Source organism: Elephantulus edwardii, unplaced genomic scaffold (genome assembly GCF_000299155.1).
Source record: "Elephantulus edwardii isolate Elephantulus edwardi_28Jun2011 unplaced genomic scaffold, EleEdw1.0 scaffold00050, whole genome shotgun sequence".
NCBI lineage: Eukaryota > Metazoa > Chordata > Mammalia > Macroscelidea > Macroscelididae > Elephantulus > Elephantulus edwardii.
The window spans coordinates 18469867-18486646 of NW_006399800.1; the positions used below are offsets into that span (position 1 = coordinate 18469867).

The following is a 16780-nucleotide window of genomic DNA, read 5'->3' on the forward strand; positions in this document are numbered from 1 at the left end:
AAATCAGATCTGACTGATACAGGAGGAGATTGTTCCTCCTTCTCCAGCAGAGCATCTGGTGGATTTGAACCGTGTACCTCTGAGATTGCAGTGCAGCTTCTTGCCACTAGGCCACCAGAACTTGCCTGATTGTGTTATTTTTGACAAACACCTTCACATATCTATATTTTTATTTATCATTAGATGGGATGATAACAGAACCTAATTTAAAGGCTATCTAAGAACATTAAGTGAGAGAATAAGCATTAGGAAATACACAATGAACAGTCCTTAACACTATTCTAGTAAATCACATTCTCAAATAAATGGGGGTGGGAAAAGGCAAAGTTTAGTCTTAGTGTTCAATATTACTCTCCTCTTCCCATAGTGTATACCCAACGTACAGTGTGAAAATAAAGAATTTGGTACCATGAAGACTATTATCTCTCACTGTAACAGACTCCTAAATGACCCCGACCCCCCCCCCAACCCCCGAGTTTTTGAGGCTGTGAACTGCACAAGAGGAGATGGCTTATCTTTCTCCCTTGCAGCTTCCAGTGGAATGTGACCTTTGTGCTAAACTTAAATTCCCTGAGGACTACTGTTGTTAAGTGCCTTCAAGTCATAGGCAACTCATAGCGACCCTATGAACAAAAGACCTGAACACTTATAAAAACTTTCATCGTTTCTCCACATTCACAGGGTTTCTGGAGGCAAGCTATTTCAGAAGTGGATTCCACTCCTGCTTTCAAGCTTGTTTGAATTGGGAACTCCACCAAACACTGTCCGCCATGGGTAACCATTATCGTATCTGACACATCAGTGCACAGTATTCAGCATCACAGCAACCATGAGTTATCTCTGTATAGCAAATGGACAGATCAGTGCTATATAATCTAGAAGAATGCTTGACTAAAAACAATAAAAACTAGGCCTGAGGGCCACAGATTGCAGTCACCCACCTTTGGTTTGGTAATATCACTTCCTGTGCACCAGGCCAAGTGAGTTCTCTCTATGTTGTTTTTGTTGTTAAGTGCCTTCGAGTCAGAGGCGACTCACAGCGACTCTATAAATCAAACCTGAACACTCGTAAAACTTTCATTGTTTCTCCAATTTCATAAAGCTTCCGGAGGCAAGTTATTTCGGAAGTAGATGCCATTCCTGTTTCCAAGCTTGTTTTAACTGAGGAACTCCACCAAACACTGTCCACCATGGGTAACTATTATTGCATCTGACACATCATTGTCACAGTGTTTAACATCACAGCAGCCACAAGTTACCTCTGTACAGCACAGAGGACTATTGTAGAACACCACAATCAACATTACCAAACAATTCTTATAGGTTGCAAAGAAAAGCAGATGAAAGGAAGGCTAATGAAATATGAGAGAATAGCTAGACATCCAACATCTTAACTGCATGTAAAGCTTTACAATCTCAATAACCCAATGAAGGGTCAACAGGGGTCAGATTCAACCTGACGGCAGTAGGTTTGTTATGTTTGGGGATTTATCTAGTGAAACAGTTGTTAAACACTTGACTGCAACTAAAAAGTTAGCCGTTCAAGCTCAGCTCTACACGGGAAAGATCTAGCAATTTGTTCCCATAAAGATTACAGCCAAGAGAACTTTATGGGTTCTCCCTGTCATACAGGGACACTAGGAATTGGAAGTAACTCGACAGTACCTCACAGTAACACCTTTAGGCAACCTGATTTACAGGACTGACACTGAATAAAATCCATAATGTCATGACTTCATAAGCTTTGTGAAATAGCATCTCGGTCAAGTGAGATGTTCAACTTTAATCAAATCCTACATACCCCAGTTCTGTCTCCAAAAAAACTCCAGCGTCTTATGTAATGAAAAATGCTTCTTAATTGCATAATGAACCCTCTGGATGAGCATGTGAGAAAATCCTGCACGATTCAGAAGATAAGCCATCGTTGGTGAATGTCCAAAGGGGTCAACAGCCCAACCAGACCGAGGTTTCACTCCTGTTGGTAAAAAAGAAAAAGAAAATATATAGATATATACAGACACACATATATATGTATTTTTAATGGGCAGATTAAATAAATACATTTAAACCCAGTATAGCTCCACAGACTCCTAGGTTATAAGACACGGATACTATCCATCACTATCCTTTATCAAACATTGTAAGCAGTACCCTCTGCAGGGAAGATTCTGCCATTGCCACGTCTAACAAAAAATGGTCATGGAAAAGTAATCACATTTTCTTTCTGTTGGGCTGAGTACATAAAAGTACTCTATAGTTTTTGCAGTTAGCCATTTGGAGTTGAAGTAAGATACCTGCCATTTTACAGAAATTATAATGCTGCTATCATTAACTGGACATAGAGAAAGAAACAAGACCAAGTTCTTATTCCACAAGCATCTCACAGTTTCATAGTCTATGTAACTCAATAATCAGAAATTACTATGTAATAGTAACAACAAGTCATTAATGCAAAAACCAATGTTAGGCAAAAATGGAGGATGACAATATCTGATCACAAAATAGAGAATAACTACATCATCGTATAACTGCCAAAATATACCACCAAAAAACTGTCAGACTGTATCATTACATAACCTTCAAATGACTAACAATCATGGCCCAGTCAAGCTGGCACATAGTCTTAACCATCATAGTCATCTTTACTCTTGCCTAGCACGTTGGCCTTTCTTACTGCCAGACATATATTGTTAACATGCTATCGTTTTCCTTGGGACAAATCTTAAGCCAGTGTTGTCTGAAACAGTATTGAGTTTGAATCAGAAGGACCTTCCACTGGTTTTGAAGGCTGCCTATTTTAGTTCCTGTGAACAGTTGTGTATTTAAAAATCATCAAGCTTTGCTTACCAGCACAACCAACTACAGGTTGTGCCACAGTGTTGCTTGATATAGTGAAATATCTTTTTTTAGATTGGCAGCAAAAGTCCTCACTGATAGGACACCAGAACTCTCTGCAATAATGTATTTTTAAAGGAGTTAAAAAGATTCAGGAAAAAATACAATATAAAAAAATTGCAAAATCTTATAAACAGGACATGTTGACAAAAAATACCCTAAACCCAAATCAGGTACAATCATAAAAAAGGGTTGTCTGTCTTCATGAAAGGATAAATTCACAATAAAGTACATAAAAACAAAAAAATGTTATAAAAGACAAAACACAGGAAACAAATGTTATAAAGAATGACATAAAATTCCATTTCTGCCAAGCTTGGTAAAAAAAGATCCTATTGGCCATCCTCAATCAATTGACAGCATCAGTATAGATGATGAAGAGACTGCAATTGCTAACAACTTTAGTTTGCTTGGCTCCACAGTCAACACTCTTGGCACCAGCAGCCAGGAAATTAAAAGATGTATTGCAATGGGAAAGTCTGCTGTTAAGGACCTCTCCAAAGTACTGAAGAGCAATGGTGTCACTCTGGAGACTAAGGTGTGCGTAATACAGGCCATGGCCTTTACAGTCACTTGCTATGCATCAGAGAGTTAGACAATGGAAAGGGAGGATAGAAGGGGAACTGAAGCCTTTAAGCTGTGGTGTTGGAGAAGAGTATTGAATGTACCATGGCTAGCTAAGAAAACGAACAGGTTCACCCTAAAGAGGGTTAAACCAGGCTGCTCCTTGGAGGCAAGGATTCTGAAGCTTCATCTGACATACTCTGGACATGTTGTAAGGAAGGTTCAGTCCTTGGAGAAGGATGTCATGCTTGGGAGGGTAGAGGGACAGCGAGGAGAGAAAGACCCTCTATGAGGTAAAGTGATTCACTGACTGGGTTAATCGGGGTAGGTGTGTCAGAGACAGTGAGATTAGCACAGGTTTAGGGCTGCTGTACGTAGCTTCACTACAAGTCGAAGGTGAATCGATGGCACATAACAACACCACCATTGGCCATCCACTTCTGAAATACCAAGCTTTCAAAACCCTGTGAACAATAAAGCAACATATGCTGGAGCCCAAATTGAAAGTCACTCAAAACTGAGGATTGATACAATGACTACAGCAATGGGGTTAAATATGTCAGAGATGATGAGAATGGCACAAGATCAGGCAGGGTGCTGATTAGTTGATGACAGGGTTGCAAGGAGTAGTATTCAATTCAACAATACCTGACAGTTACATTGTTAATATTAAAATGCATAATAATTGCAAATACATTTAATATTATTTCAGAGAAGTTATGGGATAGTTATAAAATTAATATTTTGGATAAGGCAATCTTAATATCTTAAAGGCAAACTTTTACTGGTCAACTTTAACTAGTAAAATTAATTAAAAAACAAACAAAAAACCAACCCCACAATGAATAATCCAAAGGTAAGGGCATAACAGTTACACGTTCAGCTGGTAATCACAGGTTGGCAGCTCAAATCACCAACCAGCTCTACATAAGAAAGACTTAGAATTCACTTCCATAAATATTTTGTTATTGTTGTTGATTTCCATTGAGTCGAGCATGACTCAAAGGGACCCTATGAATAAACGGCCTGAAGCCCTTCTATAACTATCGATAGTTATCAAAGTTCACAGTTTCCAAAGGCATGCTGCTTAGGAAGTGGATATCACTCCTGCTTCCAATATTATAGACAAGGAAAAAACCCTGTGGTAGTTCTAGTCTATGAGTAGAAAAACTCTGTAACATCTCTGAACAACAAATAATTAAAATAGTATTGCATAACTAAATGTGAAAATAATGATTCTGTTCAAAATAATTCAGAAAATATTTCTAAAGATACAAATTCACAAGATGCGTCCAAAACTACAGTAAAAGGAAACATCACACCTCTAGTTTGTCTTCTTTAAAGAGAAATAACTGAGTCAAAGGAATTCCTGAGAGAAATTTCCCCAGATCCAGCTTGCCACAGATTTATGAAACAAGTGGTGAGACATAGACGAGCAATCAGCTACTGATTAAATTAGTAAATGCCTCTACATCTAAAACTGTAAGCAATTTTATGGTGATAAGTGTCATGAGAACATCTGGGATAGAGCAGAGAGAGAAGCAGCTGGATTTCTGTGTGGCTACTATATAAAGAGTCTTATTCAGGGTACAACTGCTCTTGTCCAGAACAGCCCGGGGCAGCAGTAACACACTCGGGATGAGTCTGTCACCAATCTATAGCCTCTTCCTAGAATGTAAAAATCAGCATCAATTCTGATTAGTGTTCTTATTTTCCATTTTCCTAGGCTGACTCTTGTCAGAAAAATGAGATGGGTGGATAATATTCTCTAATGAGAAAAGCCTTCCATCCCTTTGCCTTTCCTTTGTAGAATATAAAATAAATTGAGTTCAACCGAGTGCTTGCATGCATAAGTGTGTCTTATTATATTTGTGTGTGTGTGTGTGTGTGTGTGTGTTTTATACTGGTTTGCATACAAAGTTCATAAAGTTCATATACATTGTTTTTCACACAGGACCTATCCCTTTTCCTGAGACCCAAAGACCGAAAGAAAGAAGAAAACACAAAAATACCAATACTGATTTTAAAATTCTGTTGGTAATTAATTAAAAAAAATTATGAGAGAGTTCTGGTGGTGCACTCCCATGTGTGTTGCGATACTCAGGAAAAGGTTGGATGTTGAGTGGTTCACAACCACCAGCAGCTTTGCAGGAGAAAAATAGGTGGTCTCCTACAAAAAAGATTTACAGCTTTGGAAACCTGATGTTGTTTATTGTCATGATGGAACTGACCCACAGCTGTCCTTGCAGCAGGTTCTCAGATGCAGTAAATCTCACAGGAGACTGGCCATCCTTCTCCAGCAGAGCGAGTGAGTTTAAACTACATGCCTTTTGGAGTGTAGTGGAGGATCACTACTAATTGCTATTGACTTACAGCAGTGAATTTTTATTTTATTGGCATGTAAGAATACTATATAGAAAACTGACAATGAGATAAAGGTAATAGTTTAGAGGTTTTCTAAAAGATTTTATTATGCTCCAATGTATCTGGTGAAAAACAATTTTAAAAAGGATGATTACAAATTTTTGGAAGGAAGGAAAAAAAATTATTCCTTGCCCTAGATGTGCTCACTAAGTTGTGCCAAGAAACCTGAAGAAGAACCACTTGCCCAACTGACTGGAAGAGATCTACATTTGTTCCCATTCCAAAGATAAGTGATTCCACAGAGTGTGGAAATTATGGAACAATATCATTGATATCACATGTGAGCAAGATTCTGCTGAAGATTATCCCAAAACAACTAGAACAGCAAATCAACAGAGAATTATCAGATGTGCAGTCTTGGATTAGAAGGGGTCATGGTACTAGCTAATGTTAGATGGATCTTGGCTGAAAGCAAGGAGTACCAGAAGAATGTCTATCTTTGTTTCAATGACTACACAACAAACTGTAGCTAAGTCTGAGAAGAATGGGAATCCCAGAACACTTGATTGTGCTAAAACAAAACCTATACTTGGACCAAGAGGCAGTCATCAGAACAATCTACGTTATACAGATGACACAACCCTGCTCACTGAAACTGAGGAGGACCTCATGCACTTACTGCAGAGGGTCAAGGACTGCAGCCTTCAATACGAACTGAGGCTCAATGTCCAGAAGACAAAGATTCTCACCACTGGACCAATCGTAAGCATCAGGATGGATGGTGAAGAGACTGAGATTGTTCACAGCTTCAGTTTGCTCAGCTCCACAGTCAACATTCTTGGCACCAGAAGCCAGGAAATCAAAAAACGTATTGCGATGGGAAAGTCTGTGGTTAGGGACCTCTCTAAAGTACTCAAGAGCAACAGCGTCTCTCTGGAGACTAAGGTGCGCCTGATACAAGCCATGGTTTTTGCAATCACTTGTTATGCATCAGAGAGTTGGACAATGACTAGGGAGGATAGAAGGAGAATTGACACCTTTGAGCTGTGGTGCTGGAGAAGAGTACTGAATGTACCATGGACTGCCAAGAAAACAAATAGATTCATCCTAGAGAGGGTTAAACCAGGCTGCTCCTTGGAGGCAAGGATTCTGGGGCTTCGCCTGATATACTCTGGACATGTTGTAAGGAGAGACAGGTCTTCGGAGAGGGACATCATGCTGGGCAAAGTGGAGGGACAGCGCAGGAGGGGAAGACCCTCTATGAGGTGGATTGATTCAGTGACTGGGGTAATTGGGATAGGTGCGTCAGAGGCAATGATATTGGCACAGGATAGAGTACGGTTTAGGGCTGTTGTACATAGGGTCGCTATGAGTCACAAACGACTCGACGGCACATAACAATAACAGAGTGCCGAAAAGCTAAAGCAAAGAGAAGAAACCAGAAAGTTAAGGAGCTGAATAGAAGATTTCAAAGTGTAGCTCAGGAAGACAAAGTATTATAATGGAATTACAAAAAAAACTTGAGTCAGAAAATCAAAAGGGCTGAACTTGCTCAGCATTTCTTAAGCTTGAAGGAACTGAAGAACAAATTCAAGCCTTGAGTTGCAATATTTAAGGACACTATGGACAGAATACTGAATGGTCCAAAAAGCATTAAAAGAAGATGGAAAGAACATATGGAGTCACTGTACAAAAACAAAATAAAACACACACAAAACCCCAAAATTGGCTGACACATAAGAATTTCAAGAAACAACATCCAAGAGGCAATGGTGATACAAGAGGTGGTTTAGGCTGCTCTAAAGTAATTGGCAAAATACAAGGCCCCATAACTGATGGAATATCAATTGCCATATTTCGACAAACAGATGCTGCCCTGGACGTGCTCACCAGATTATGTTTAGAAATACAGAGAACAACCTCCTGGCCAACTGATTGTAAGAGACCTATATTTATGCCCATTGCAAAAGAAAGGTGACTGGAAAAATGTGGAATTTATTAAACAGCATCATTGTGGAGAACAACCACTTGGCCAATTGACTAGAAGAGATCAATATTTGTTCCCATTCCAAAGAAAGGTGACCCAACAGAGTGTGGAAACTATAGAACAATATCGTTGATTTCATATGCAAGCAAGATTCTGCTGAAGATAATCCAAAAATGAACAGAACGGCACATCAGCAGAGAACTGCCAGAAGTTCAGGCTGGGCTTAGAAGGGGTCATGGTACTAGGGATATTGTAGCTAATGTTAGATGGATCTTGGCTGAAAGCAGGGAATACCAGAGGAATGTCTATCTGTGTTTCATTGATTATGCAAAGGCATTTGACTGTGTGGACTATAACAAACTGTGGCTGACTCTGAGAAAAATGGGAATCCCAGAACACTTGACTGTGCTAAAGGAAAACCTGTACTTGGACCAAGAGGCAGTCGTCAGAACAGAGCAAGGAGACACTGCATGGTTCAAAATAGGGCAAGGCGTACACCAGGGATGTGTCCTGTCTCCATACCTTTTCAACCTATATGCAGAACAGATCATCCAGGAGGCTGGGCTGTACGAGGAGCAATGCGGCATCAGGATTGGTGGAAGATCTATCAACAATCTGCATTATGCAGATGACACAATCCTGCTTGCTGAAACTGAAGAGGACCTGAAGTGTTTGCTGCTGAGGGTCAAGGACTGCAGCCTTCAATATGGATTGGGGCTCAATGTCAAGAAGACAAAGATTCTCACCACTGGACCAACTGGCAGCATCAGGATGGATGGTGAAGAGATCGAGATTGTTCACAGCTTTAGTCTGCTTGGCTCGATAGTCAACACTCTTGGCACCAGTAGCCAGGAAATTAAAAGACATATTGCAATGGGAACGTCTCCTGTTAGGGACCTCTCTAAAGTACTGAAGAGAAACAGTGTGTCTCTGGAGACTAAAGTGTCTGATACAGGCCACGGTCTTTGCAATTCCTTGTTATGTGTCAAAGAACTGGACAATGACCAGGGAGGATAGAAGGAGAATTGATGCTTTTGAGCTTTGGTGTTGGAGAAGAGTGTTGAGGGTACCTTGGACTGCTAAGAAAACAAACAGATTCATCCTGGAGAGGGTTAAACCAGGCTGCCCCTTGGAGGCAAGGATTCTGAGGCTTCATCTTACATACTTTGGTCATGTTGTAAGGAGAGACCAGTCCTTGGAGAAGGACATCCTGCTTGGGAGGGTGGAGGGCAGGCGCAGGAGGGGAAGGCCCTCTGGGAGATGGACTGATTCGGTGACTGGAGCAATCAGGATGAGTGTGTCAGAGACAATGAGATTGGCACAGGGCAGAGCAGAGTTTAGAGCTGTCGTACATACGGTCGCTATGAGTTGCAAGCGACTCGACGGCACATAACAACAACAAAAACGCATCATTAATATCACAAGCAAGCAAAATCCTGCTGAAGATTATCCAAAAATGACTGGAACAGTACATCAACAGAGAACTACCAGAAAAGCGCAGATCAAGAGATGCTATCACAAAGTTTAGCTGGACCTTGGCCAAAAGCAAAGAGTACCAGAAGAATGTCTGTGTTTCACTAACAAGGCAAACACATATGATTTTGTGCACCGCTATGAGTCATAGGTGACTCAATGGCACATAACAACAACTTTTAATTGAGTAAATTACTATCAAATACATAGAAAACAGCAATATTCAATACCTACTGGTAATTAAAAAATATTAATAAGGAATTTTCTAAAGAGTATAGAAAATAATTAGAAAAAAAAAGGATTATATGATACTTAGTATGGAAAAGCTAAAGATTTTCCATGAAAATCAGAGAAAAGAAAAACCCAAAAATTAGTATTTGCTACTGTTATAGATGTGAACAATGCAACAGAATTGTGTATGTAAACACACACACACACACACACACACTCTCTAATTCAAATAAGCCTACAAGCCATGAACACAAAGGAACAACCACCAGAATAAACTTTCGTAATCTTGGATTAGGCAGTGGATTCTTAGCTATGACATCAAAAGCACGCAAAACAAAATATAAGTAAACTGAATTTCACTAAAACTATGTTGCTGTATAGGAAAGGATACCCACATATGAAAGACAATCCATAGAATGGAAGAAAGTATTTACAACATTATTATTAATAATGAACCTGTAAAGAACTTGTTGATGAGATGGACTGACTCAGTGACTGAGGTAATGTGAGTAGGTATGTCAGAGATAATGAGACTGGCTCAGGACAGGGCAGAGTTCAGAGTTACTTACTGTACATAGGATGTACATGTGACTTGATGGCACATAACAACAGCAACATCACAAAGAACATATACACATCAACAATAAAAAGATAAATTCTATTTTTAAAATGAAAAAGATATGAATAGACATTTCTCCAAAGATATATGAATGATCAGTAAACACATTGAAATATGCTTAACATTGTTAACCTTAAAGGTAAATCAAAACCACAACGGGATACCATTTTACATACATTAGGGTGGCTAAAAGACAATATCAAGTGTTGGTGAGGATGTGAGGAAGTAAAAATTCTTATATATTGCTGGTAAGAATATAAACTGGTAAAGAAGCTCTAACATTTCTTCAAAATGCTAATTCCAGAGTTAGCTTAGGATGCAAGAATCCCCCTCCTACACATCTGCTCAAGAGAACTGAAACCTATACCAACATAAAATGTTTAAAATAACAATCACTATGATGACACTAATCTGTGGCCCTAAGGCCTGTCTTTAATTGTTTTGGGTGAAACATTCTTCTGGGTCATATAGCCCTGGTGTGTCCACTTGCCATACAGAGGTAACTTATGACCATTGTGAAGCTGAACACTGTGACACTGACGTGTCAAATGCGAAAATGGATACTCAGGGCAGACAGTGTCTGGTGGAGCTCCCCAGGGAAAACAAGCTTGGAAGCAGGAGTGGCATCCACTTCTATAAATAGTTTGCCTCTGGAAACCCCATGAACCTGGAGAACGGAAGAAAGTCATGCAAGTGTTGAGGACGTTTGTTCACAGGGTTACTACGACTCGCCTACAACTTGATGACACTCAACGACAAGAACAACAATAAAATAGAATCAATATACATCCAATCAACTGACAGATATACAAATGTGATATACGCACATAACGGAATATTAGTCAGCAGTAGAAAGAGATGCATGCAACACAGATGCATGCCTCCTCAAAATTAACAGAACAGTCTACACAGATGTACCTCAAAAATGTTGTTGTTGTTGTTAGGTGCCATCAAGTCACTTGCAACTCATAGTGACACTATGTACAATAGCCCTGAAACCTGCTCTATCCTTATCAACCTTACACAACCCTACCTTTCTGACACACCGACCTTCATTATCCCAGTCACTGTATCAAGCTCAAAAGAACAAATATTATATTCTTTGTATTCTATAAAATATGGAATAGGAAAATTCATATAAGAAAGCAAAGTAAGTATTAGTTGCACAAAAGAGAAATGACCGTTACTGGGTACAGGATTCCTTTCAGGGATCTTTACAATGAGATTTTGGTGACAGTTGAATAACTCTGTGAATATAATAAAACTACTAAACTATGCATATTACATCAGGAAATTTTATAGATTGTAAAATATCCCAATAAACTTGTAAGAAAAACTTTACACTGAAAAAAAAATCCAGATCCAAAAGAATATATATTAGGCAATTGCATATATGTGAAGGTCTTGAAAAGGTGAAACAAATGTACAATAAAAGAACCCAAAATCAGAGCATCATTTGGCTACTGAAGACTTAAGAGGATGAGGAAACTTTTTGCACAGCTGAACATGTGAATCTAAACACCAGAACTCAATGATGAGTTTTATACTCAGTATCTGTATACTGTACTGTAGATAAATTACAATTCAAGAAAAGCTAAGCATAAAGAAAGACATAAAAACTGAGGTCGTATTAAGGTGGATGTCTTTAGTTCATTACATAATGAAGTATGTAAGAAAAGAAGCACTGTGTAAGTAAGTGGTCTTTAGACCATCCCTCAGTCGGAGGATTTGTCAGAAAAACTCATAGGATTCAGAACATAGTTGTATACAGCTGTGATATATCACAGTAAGAAGACAAAATAAAAAACCAGCAAAGGAAAAGGCAGCTGGGGGAAACCTCCAGAAGAAATTAGGCACAAGCTTCTAAGAATCATCTTCATGCAAAGCACATAAAAGCAAACTCACTGCCATCAAGCCGATTCTGACTCATGGCAATCTCATCAGTTTCTAAGGCTGTGAATCTTAACAGAAGGAGACTGCCATCTCCACGGAGCACAGCTGATGGATCTAAAACTGCTGACCTTCTGGTTAGCAGTCCAACACTTAACCCACTACACTACTCAGAGCTCCTCATGGTTAATTTAATTACCAAAGTGTGAAATTGTGTCAACCAGGGAAACTCATTAGAGATTCCATGCCCAATGTTTGTATTGGGTCTGGCTATAAAACAACGTTCTGCCAAGTACATACTAGCACTGCAGATTCCCAGAAGGAAAGCAGGTGCTAAGTACAAACTACCGTATTTATACAAACAGCTTGGGCACTATCAAAGACCTTTTCCATCAGAAAATCCAGGTATCAGGTGCCATCCAGAGACCAGCAGTACAAATAACTCAGATCAGCTTCATTAGCAGCTCTTTTTGTGCATAGGCAAGATGTCTGTAGCTCGCTCTCCAAGGTTCACAAAACCACCACAATAACAAGAATATAGAAAGAGAAGGCAAATGCTAAAAAGCAGTGAAGTTAGGTGAAAGGTTTATGAATGTCCTTTGTACTATTCCTTTTAAGTTTGAAACCATTTCCAAATAATGAGAAAAAATATAATCAGGCTGTGGGAGTTTTGTTTTTTTTTTAATAATATATTATTTAGAAAGAGCCACAATAAAAAAATATTTATGTATATGTACCATTGGAGGGTGGAGGGATAGCACAAGACAGGCCCTCAATGAGATGGATTTACTCAGCAACTGGGGTGTATCAGGGGTAGGTGTGTCAAGGACAATAAGGTTGGCTCAGGATAGAGCAGGGTTCAGAGCTGTTGTGCACAGGGTGGCTACGAGTAAAAAGCAACACCACTGCTACCACCATGAACTGCAAAATTATCCTAAGATATACTTGGATAAATAGTTACAAACCATATTACAAAATGTAAATATTAGATGTAATAAAGATTTCAATTAGTCTCATTTTTTGGTGAGCTACAATGAACCTTCATTGTATCAGAGCAATTCCTCTCCATGACTTAGTCTAAAATAAGAATCCTTCTTCCCATGGGACATCTGTGCACACAAGTCAGGTTATACCCTACCCTCCACAATTCTTTCTACTCCAAGTCTACTTCCAATAAAATGATCAGGCCTCTGTGATAGCAGCTCCCATAACTCCAGCAACAATGAATGTCTCAAAACTAAGTAATTAACCCAAGTCAAACCAATTAGGCAGAGTATTCATAAAAACACATACTTGCTAGCCTGAGAAAATACTTACAACCTTTTTAATCATTATGTGGACAGTGCCAAGTTTGAAGACTAAAGTGAAACAAACACAAATAGAATCAAAAGAGACAATGTCCAGGCAACATAATTTGAATAGCCTGGATCCAGTCTTATCTGATGCTATTATATCCCTGTAGTACTTACTAGTATAACTGACTTTTTTAAAACTTTTACTTTTCAATTTTTCTTTTTGTGTTTGGAAATGTTTTTCTTAAAATAATAAATTAGTGTTTTGTCCCTTAAAATAATGAGTCCTAATTAATATATGATGATTTAAATCTCATTGAGAAATATTTAGATCTCTAATTGAAATGGTAAAATAATACAAGAAACAAGGTATATAATAACCCTGAAAGTAGTCACAGTGTATCTATATAACTGTTTCTAAATTAAAGAAAAATCATAAATTAATAAAGGATAAACCATTCTACAATAATGAGGAAAAAATTAAAATAGAGCCTCAACATACACAAAAAGAATTGTCAAAGACAGCCTCACCAAAGAAAATATATTAATACATACCTAGATTTTTTTCCAGCCACTGATGTCCTTCAATAAGTTGATCAATCATGGCAAAATAATGTGAACCAGCTTCATCAGACATAACCCAGCCACCTGTCACAATTTCAAACTGACCATTTTCTAGTAAACTAGGGAGAAAACAGCAAAAGTTTATCAAAAACTATTTAAAATATTTAAACTAAAAATGTAAACAGTATGAACAATTCTGAAATATAACCATTATCTTAACTAGTTGTGTTAAACGTGCACACACAATTACAATCTTAAACTAGTGAATGAATTCCAACTTTTGGTCTTGGTGACAGAACACTCTCTTAGGTATCTTAGATGATTTTCTCTTTTCCCAGGCAGAGCCATAAAAGTCATTTCTAAGGTTTCTTTTCATAAGGGTATAATGTCCTACACAGTCACAGAGATTCTATGTGTGGTAAGCAACATTTGATTTATTTCTGAATCTTTCTGAACACTTACAATGTGTTATACTCAAAGTATATTCTTGAGGAGTGCTTATTGGAAGCCTGTCATTTTAAATATGGGGTTTGTTTCAATATACCTATATGGAAAAATCAATATTTATTTTCATCTTCATGACATTGTTAAGGAAATTATGCAAAATGCAAAAGAATTAACAATAAAGGCAAAGCTAGTAAATATTTCATGCCTCTGAAAATACAAAATATATTATAAATCACTCTGTTCAAGATTCAGCTAAAATATGATCTATGTAGTTTATTTCTCATTATTGTGTGAAAACCTCTAATATTATCATTATCTATCTAGTAGATATTCCTGTGCCATACATAACATCCTGTAAGGTTACTAGAGCTCAAGTACTAGTTAAATTGAAATATTCCAAGACAGTATCATCCCCGCAGAAGGAAAAAAAAAAATTAAGTATTTCAAAAAGTGCCTAAGGAAGGGTTGACACAAATTTCAAAAGTACGATAAAAGCATGCATGTTTCCATCAAGATGGCACAAACAACAGTGTAAAATTTCAGGAGGAAAAAAACAACAGCAAAAACCTGCTGCAATGAACATTATACATCACCAAGGCCTAAAGCTAATAGCTAAATGCCGAGCCAAATTTAGCTGAAGCAGAGGAGAAGCAAAAAGAAAAGATATTTTTCTACAAAAAAGCATATAATGGAAACCACAGCATTAACCACAACATTTGATTTCTTTAAATACATGCGTGGTCATACAAGTAGTAACCAAGATTATAATAGACACAATCTATAAACAAATAAACAAAAGCCTTTGTGTACCATTAAAAGGAAATGAATTAATTCTGCATTTGCACGGGAGTCACAAACTGTATAAGGACTTATTGTAGTATCCAAAGAAACTCAAATTTCGGGGGAAACTGTTTCTCATAGGCCTGTATCAGCAACCAGAGCTCTGACAGCTTAGTGGTAAGGAACTGACCTGCCAACACAAAGGTATGTGACTCAAATCCACCAACCCCCGGCCCCCACCATTGAAGAAAACCGAGAAATTGTCTCTCACGCAATTTACTGCCTCTAAAAATCCACTAGAGGGTCAGCTATGGGTTGGTTTTTACTCAAAGACACATAACAACTATCAGTAACTTAGCAAAGAGCATGGATATGGGTTTTAAAAAAAAATATTTAAGAGCATGACTAAACAATGGCAGTTTAGTGGTAAAAGTTTTGCCTTCTATGCAGGTGACACCGGCTTGATTATCAACCAATGTCCTGCATTTGCCATCACCATCATTTCTCAGAAGAGGCTTTGACCATCACCATGTTTCAAAAGAATGTCAAGCCTAAAAAAAACACTTGGAAGAAGGGCATGGGATCTACATTTAAAAAGTCGGCCAAAGCCAATCAAAACCATAGAGATTTCAAGAGAACATTTACTGACTTATCCACATAGGGGTGGTACAAGACTAGGTAGCAACTTATCCCATTGTGCATTGTTGTTGTTATTATAGCCATTGTGTCACCTGTGACTCATAGGACCCTATCTTTATTTGTGTACAAAGTCAGCATGAGTTTAGGATAGAATCTCTAAGTCAGCTAACAATAACATCGTGTGCTATACCAATGTGTCTTTGCTTCTTTTTCTCATCTTTCTGCCTCTAATTTGACCTAGCCACATTCTGGAGGCCATGGGCCAGTGCTTGCTAAAAAGACCAGTAGGAGGCTATGATTTAAGGTTAGCCATCTGAGTCTGTTGGGAATTATACCGTTAACCAAAAAGTGGACCTGTCTGGCCATTCAAACCCATCAAGAATTATCCAGGAGAAAGATGGAAGTCTCCTGTGCAATTTTCAGCCTCTGAAAATCCATCAGACAGCAGCTATTTATCTGTGAAACTTGATAACAAAGAGGTTTTGGATCAAATACAGGCATCTGTCTCCATAGTACTTCAATAAATAAATGTCTTAGAAACTTGCAGAAAATGAGTAAAAAGAAATTCTTTGCTGCTCTTCAACAGCTAATAGAAATAAAAATATCTAAAATATTAATGGAAAACTCACCTCAATTACAGCTTTTTTTTTTTCATCTTCATCAAGCAATTCTTTTACAAAAATATCTGGAACAGTACATCAACAGAGAACTACCAGAAATACAAGCTGGGTTTATAAGAGGCTGTGGTACCAGAGACATTACTATCAATGTCAGATGGACCTTGGTTCAAAGCAAAGAGTACCTGTGGAATATCTATCTGTTTTATTGACTAAGCAAAGGCATTTGAATATATGGATCACAAGAAGACTGGGATCTCAGAACGCTTGATTGTGCTCATTCATACGAATCCTATATTTGGTCAGTCGTCAGAGCAGAGTAAGAGAGAATTCCATGGTTCAAAGCTGGGAAAGGAGTGCATCATGGATGTGTCCTGATTAAATACCTTTTCAATCTGTATGCAGAATAAATTACTTG

At 38.2% G+C, this 16780-nt stretch overlaps 1 protein-coding gene across 1 annotated transcript in view; it reads right to left on the reverse strand.

Annotated features, from left to right (window-relative positions):
- MAN2A1 (mannosidase, alpha, class 2A, member 1) overlaps positions 1–16780 on the reverse strand; it is a 308450-nt gene that overhangs the window by 185804 nt on the left and 105866 nt on the right. Inside the window, exons 5-6 of the mRNA XM_006886707.1 lie at positions 13871–13998; positions 1802–1975 (exon numbers count right to left, since the gene is read on the reverse strand). Coding sequence (XP_006886769.1) covers positions 1802–1975; positions 13871–13998 — 302 coding nt within the window. The remainder of the gene's footprint in view (positions 1–1801; positions 1976–13870; positions 13999–16780) is intronic.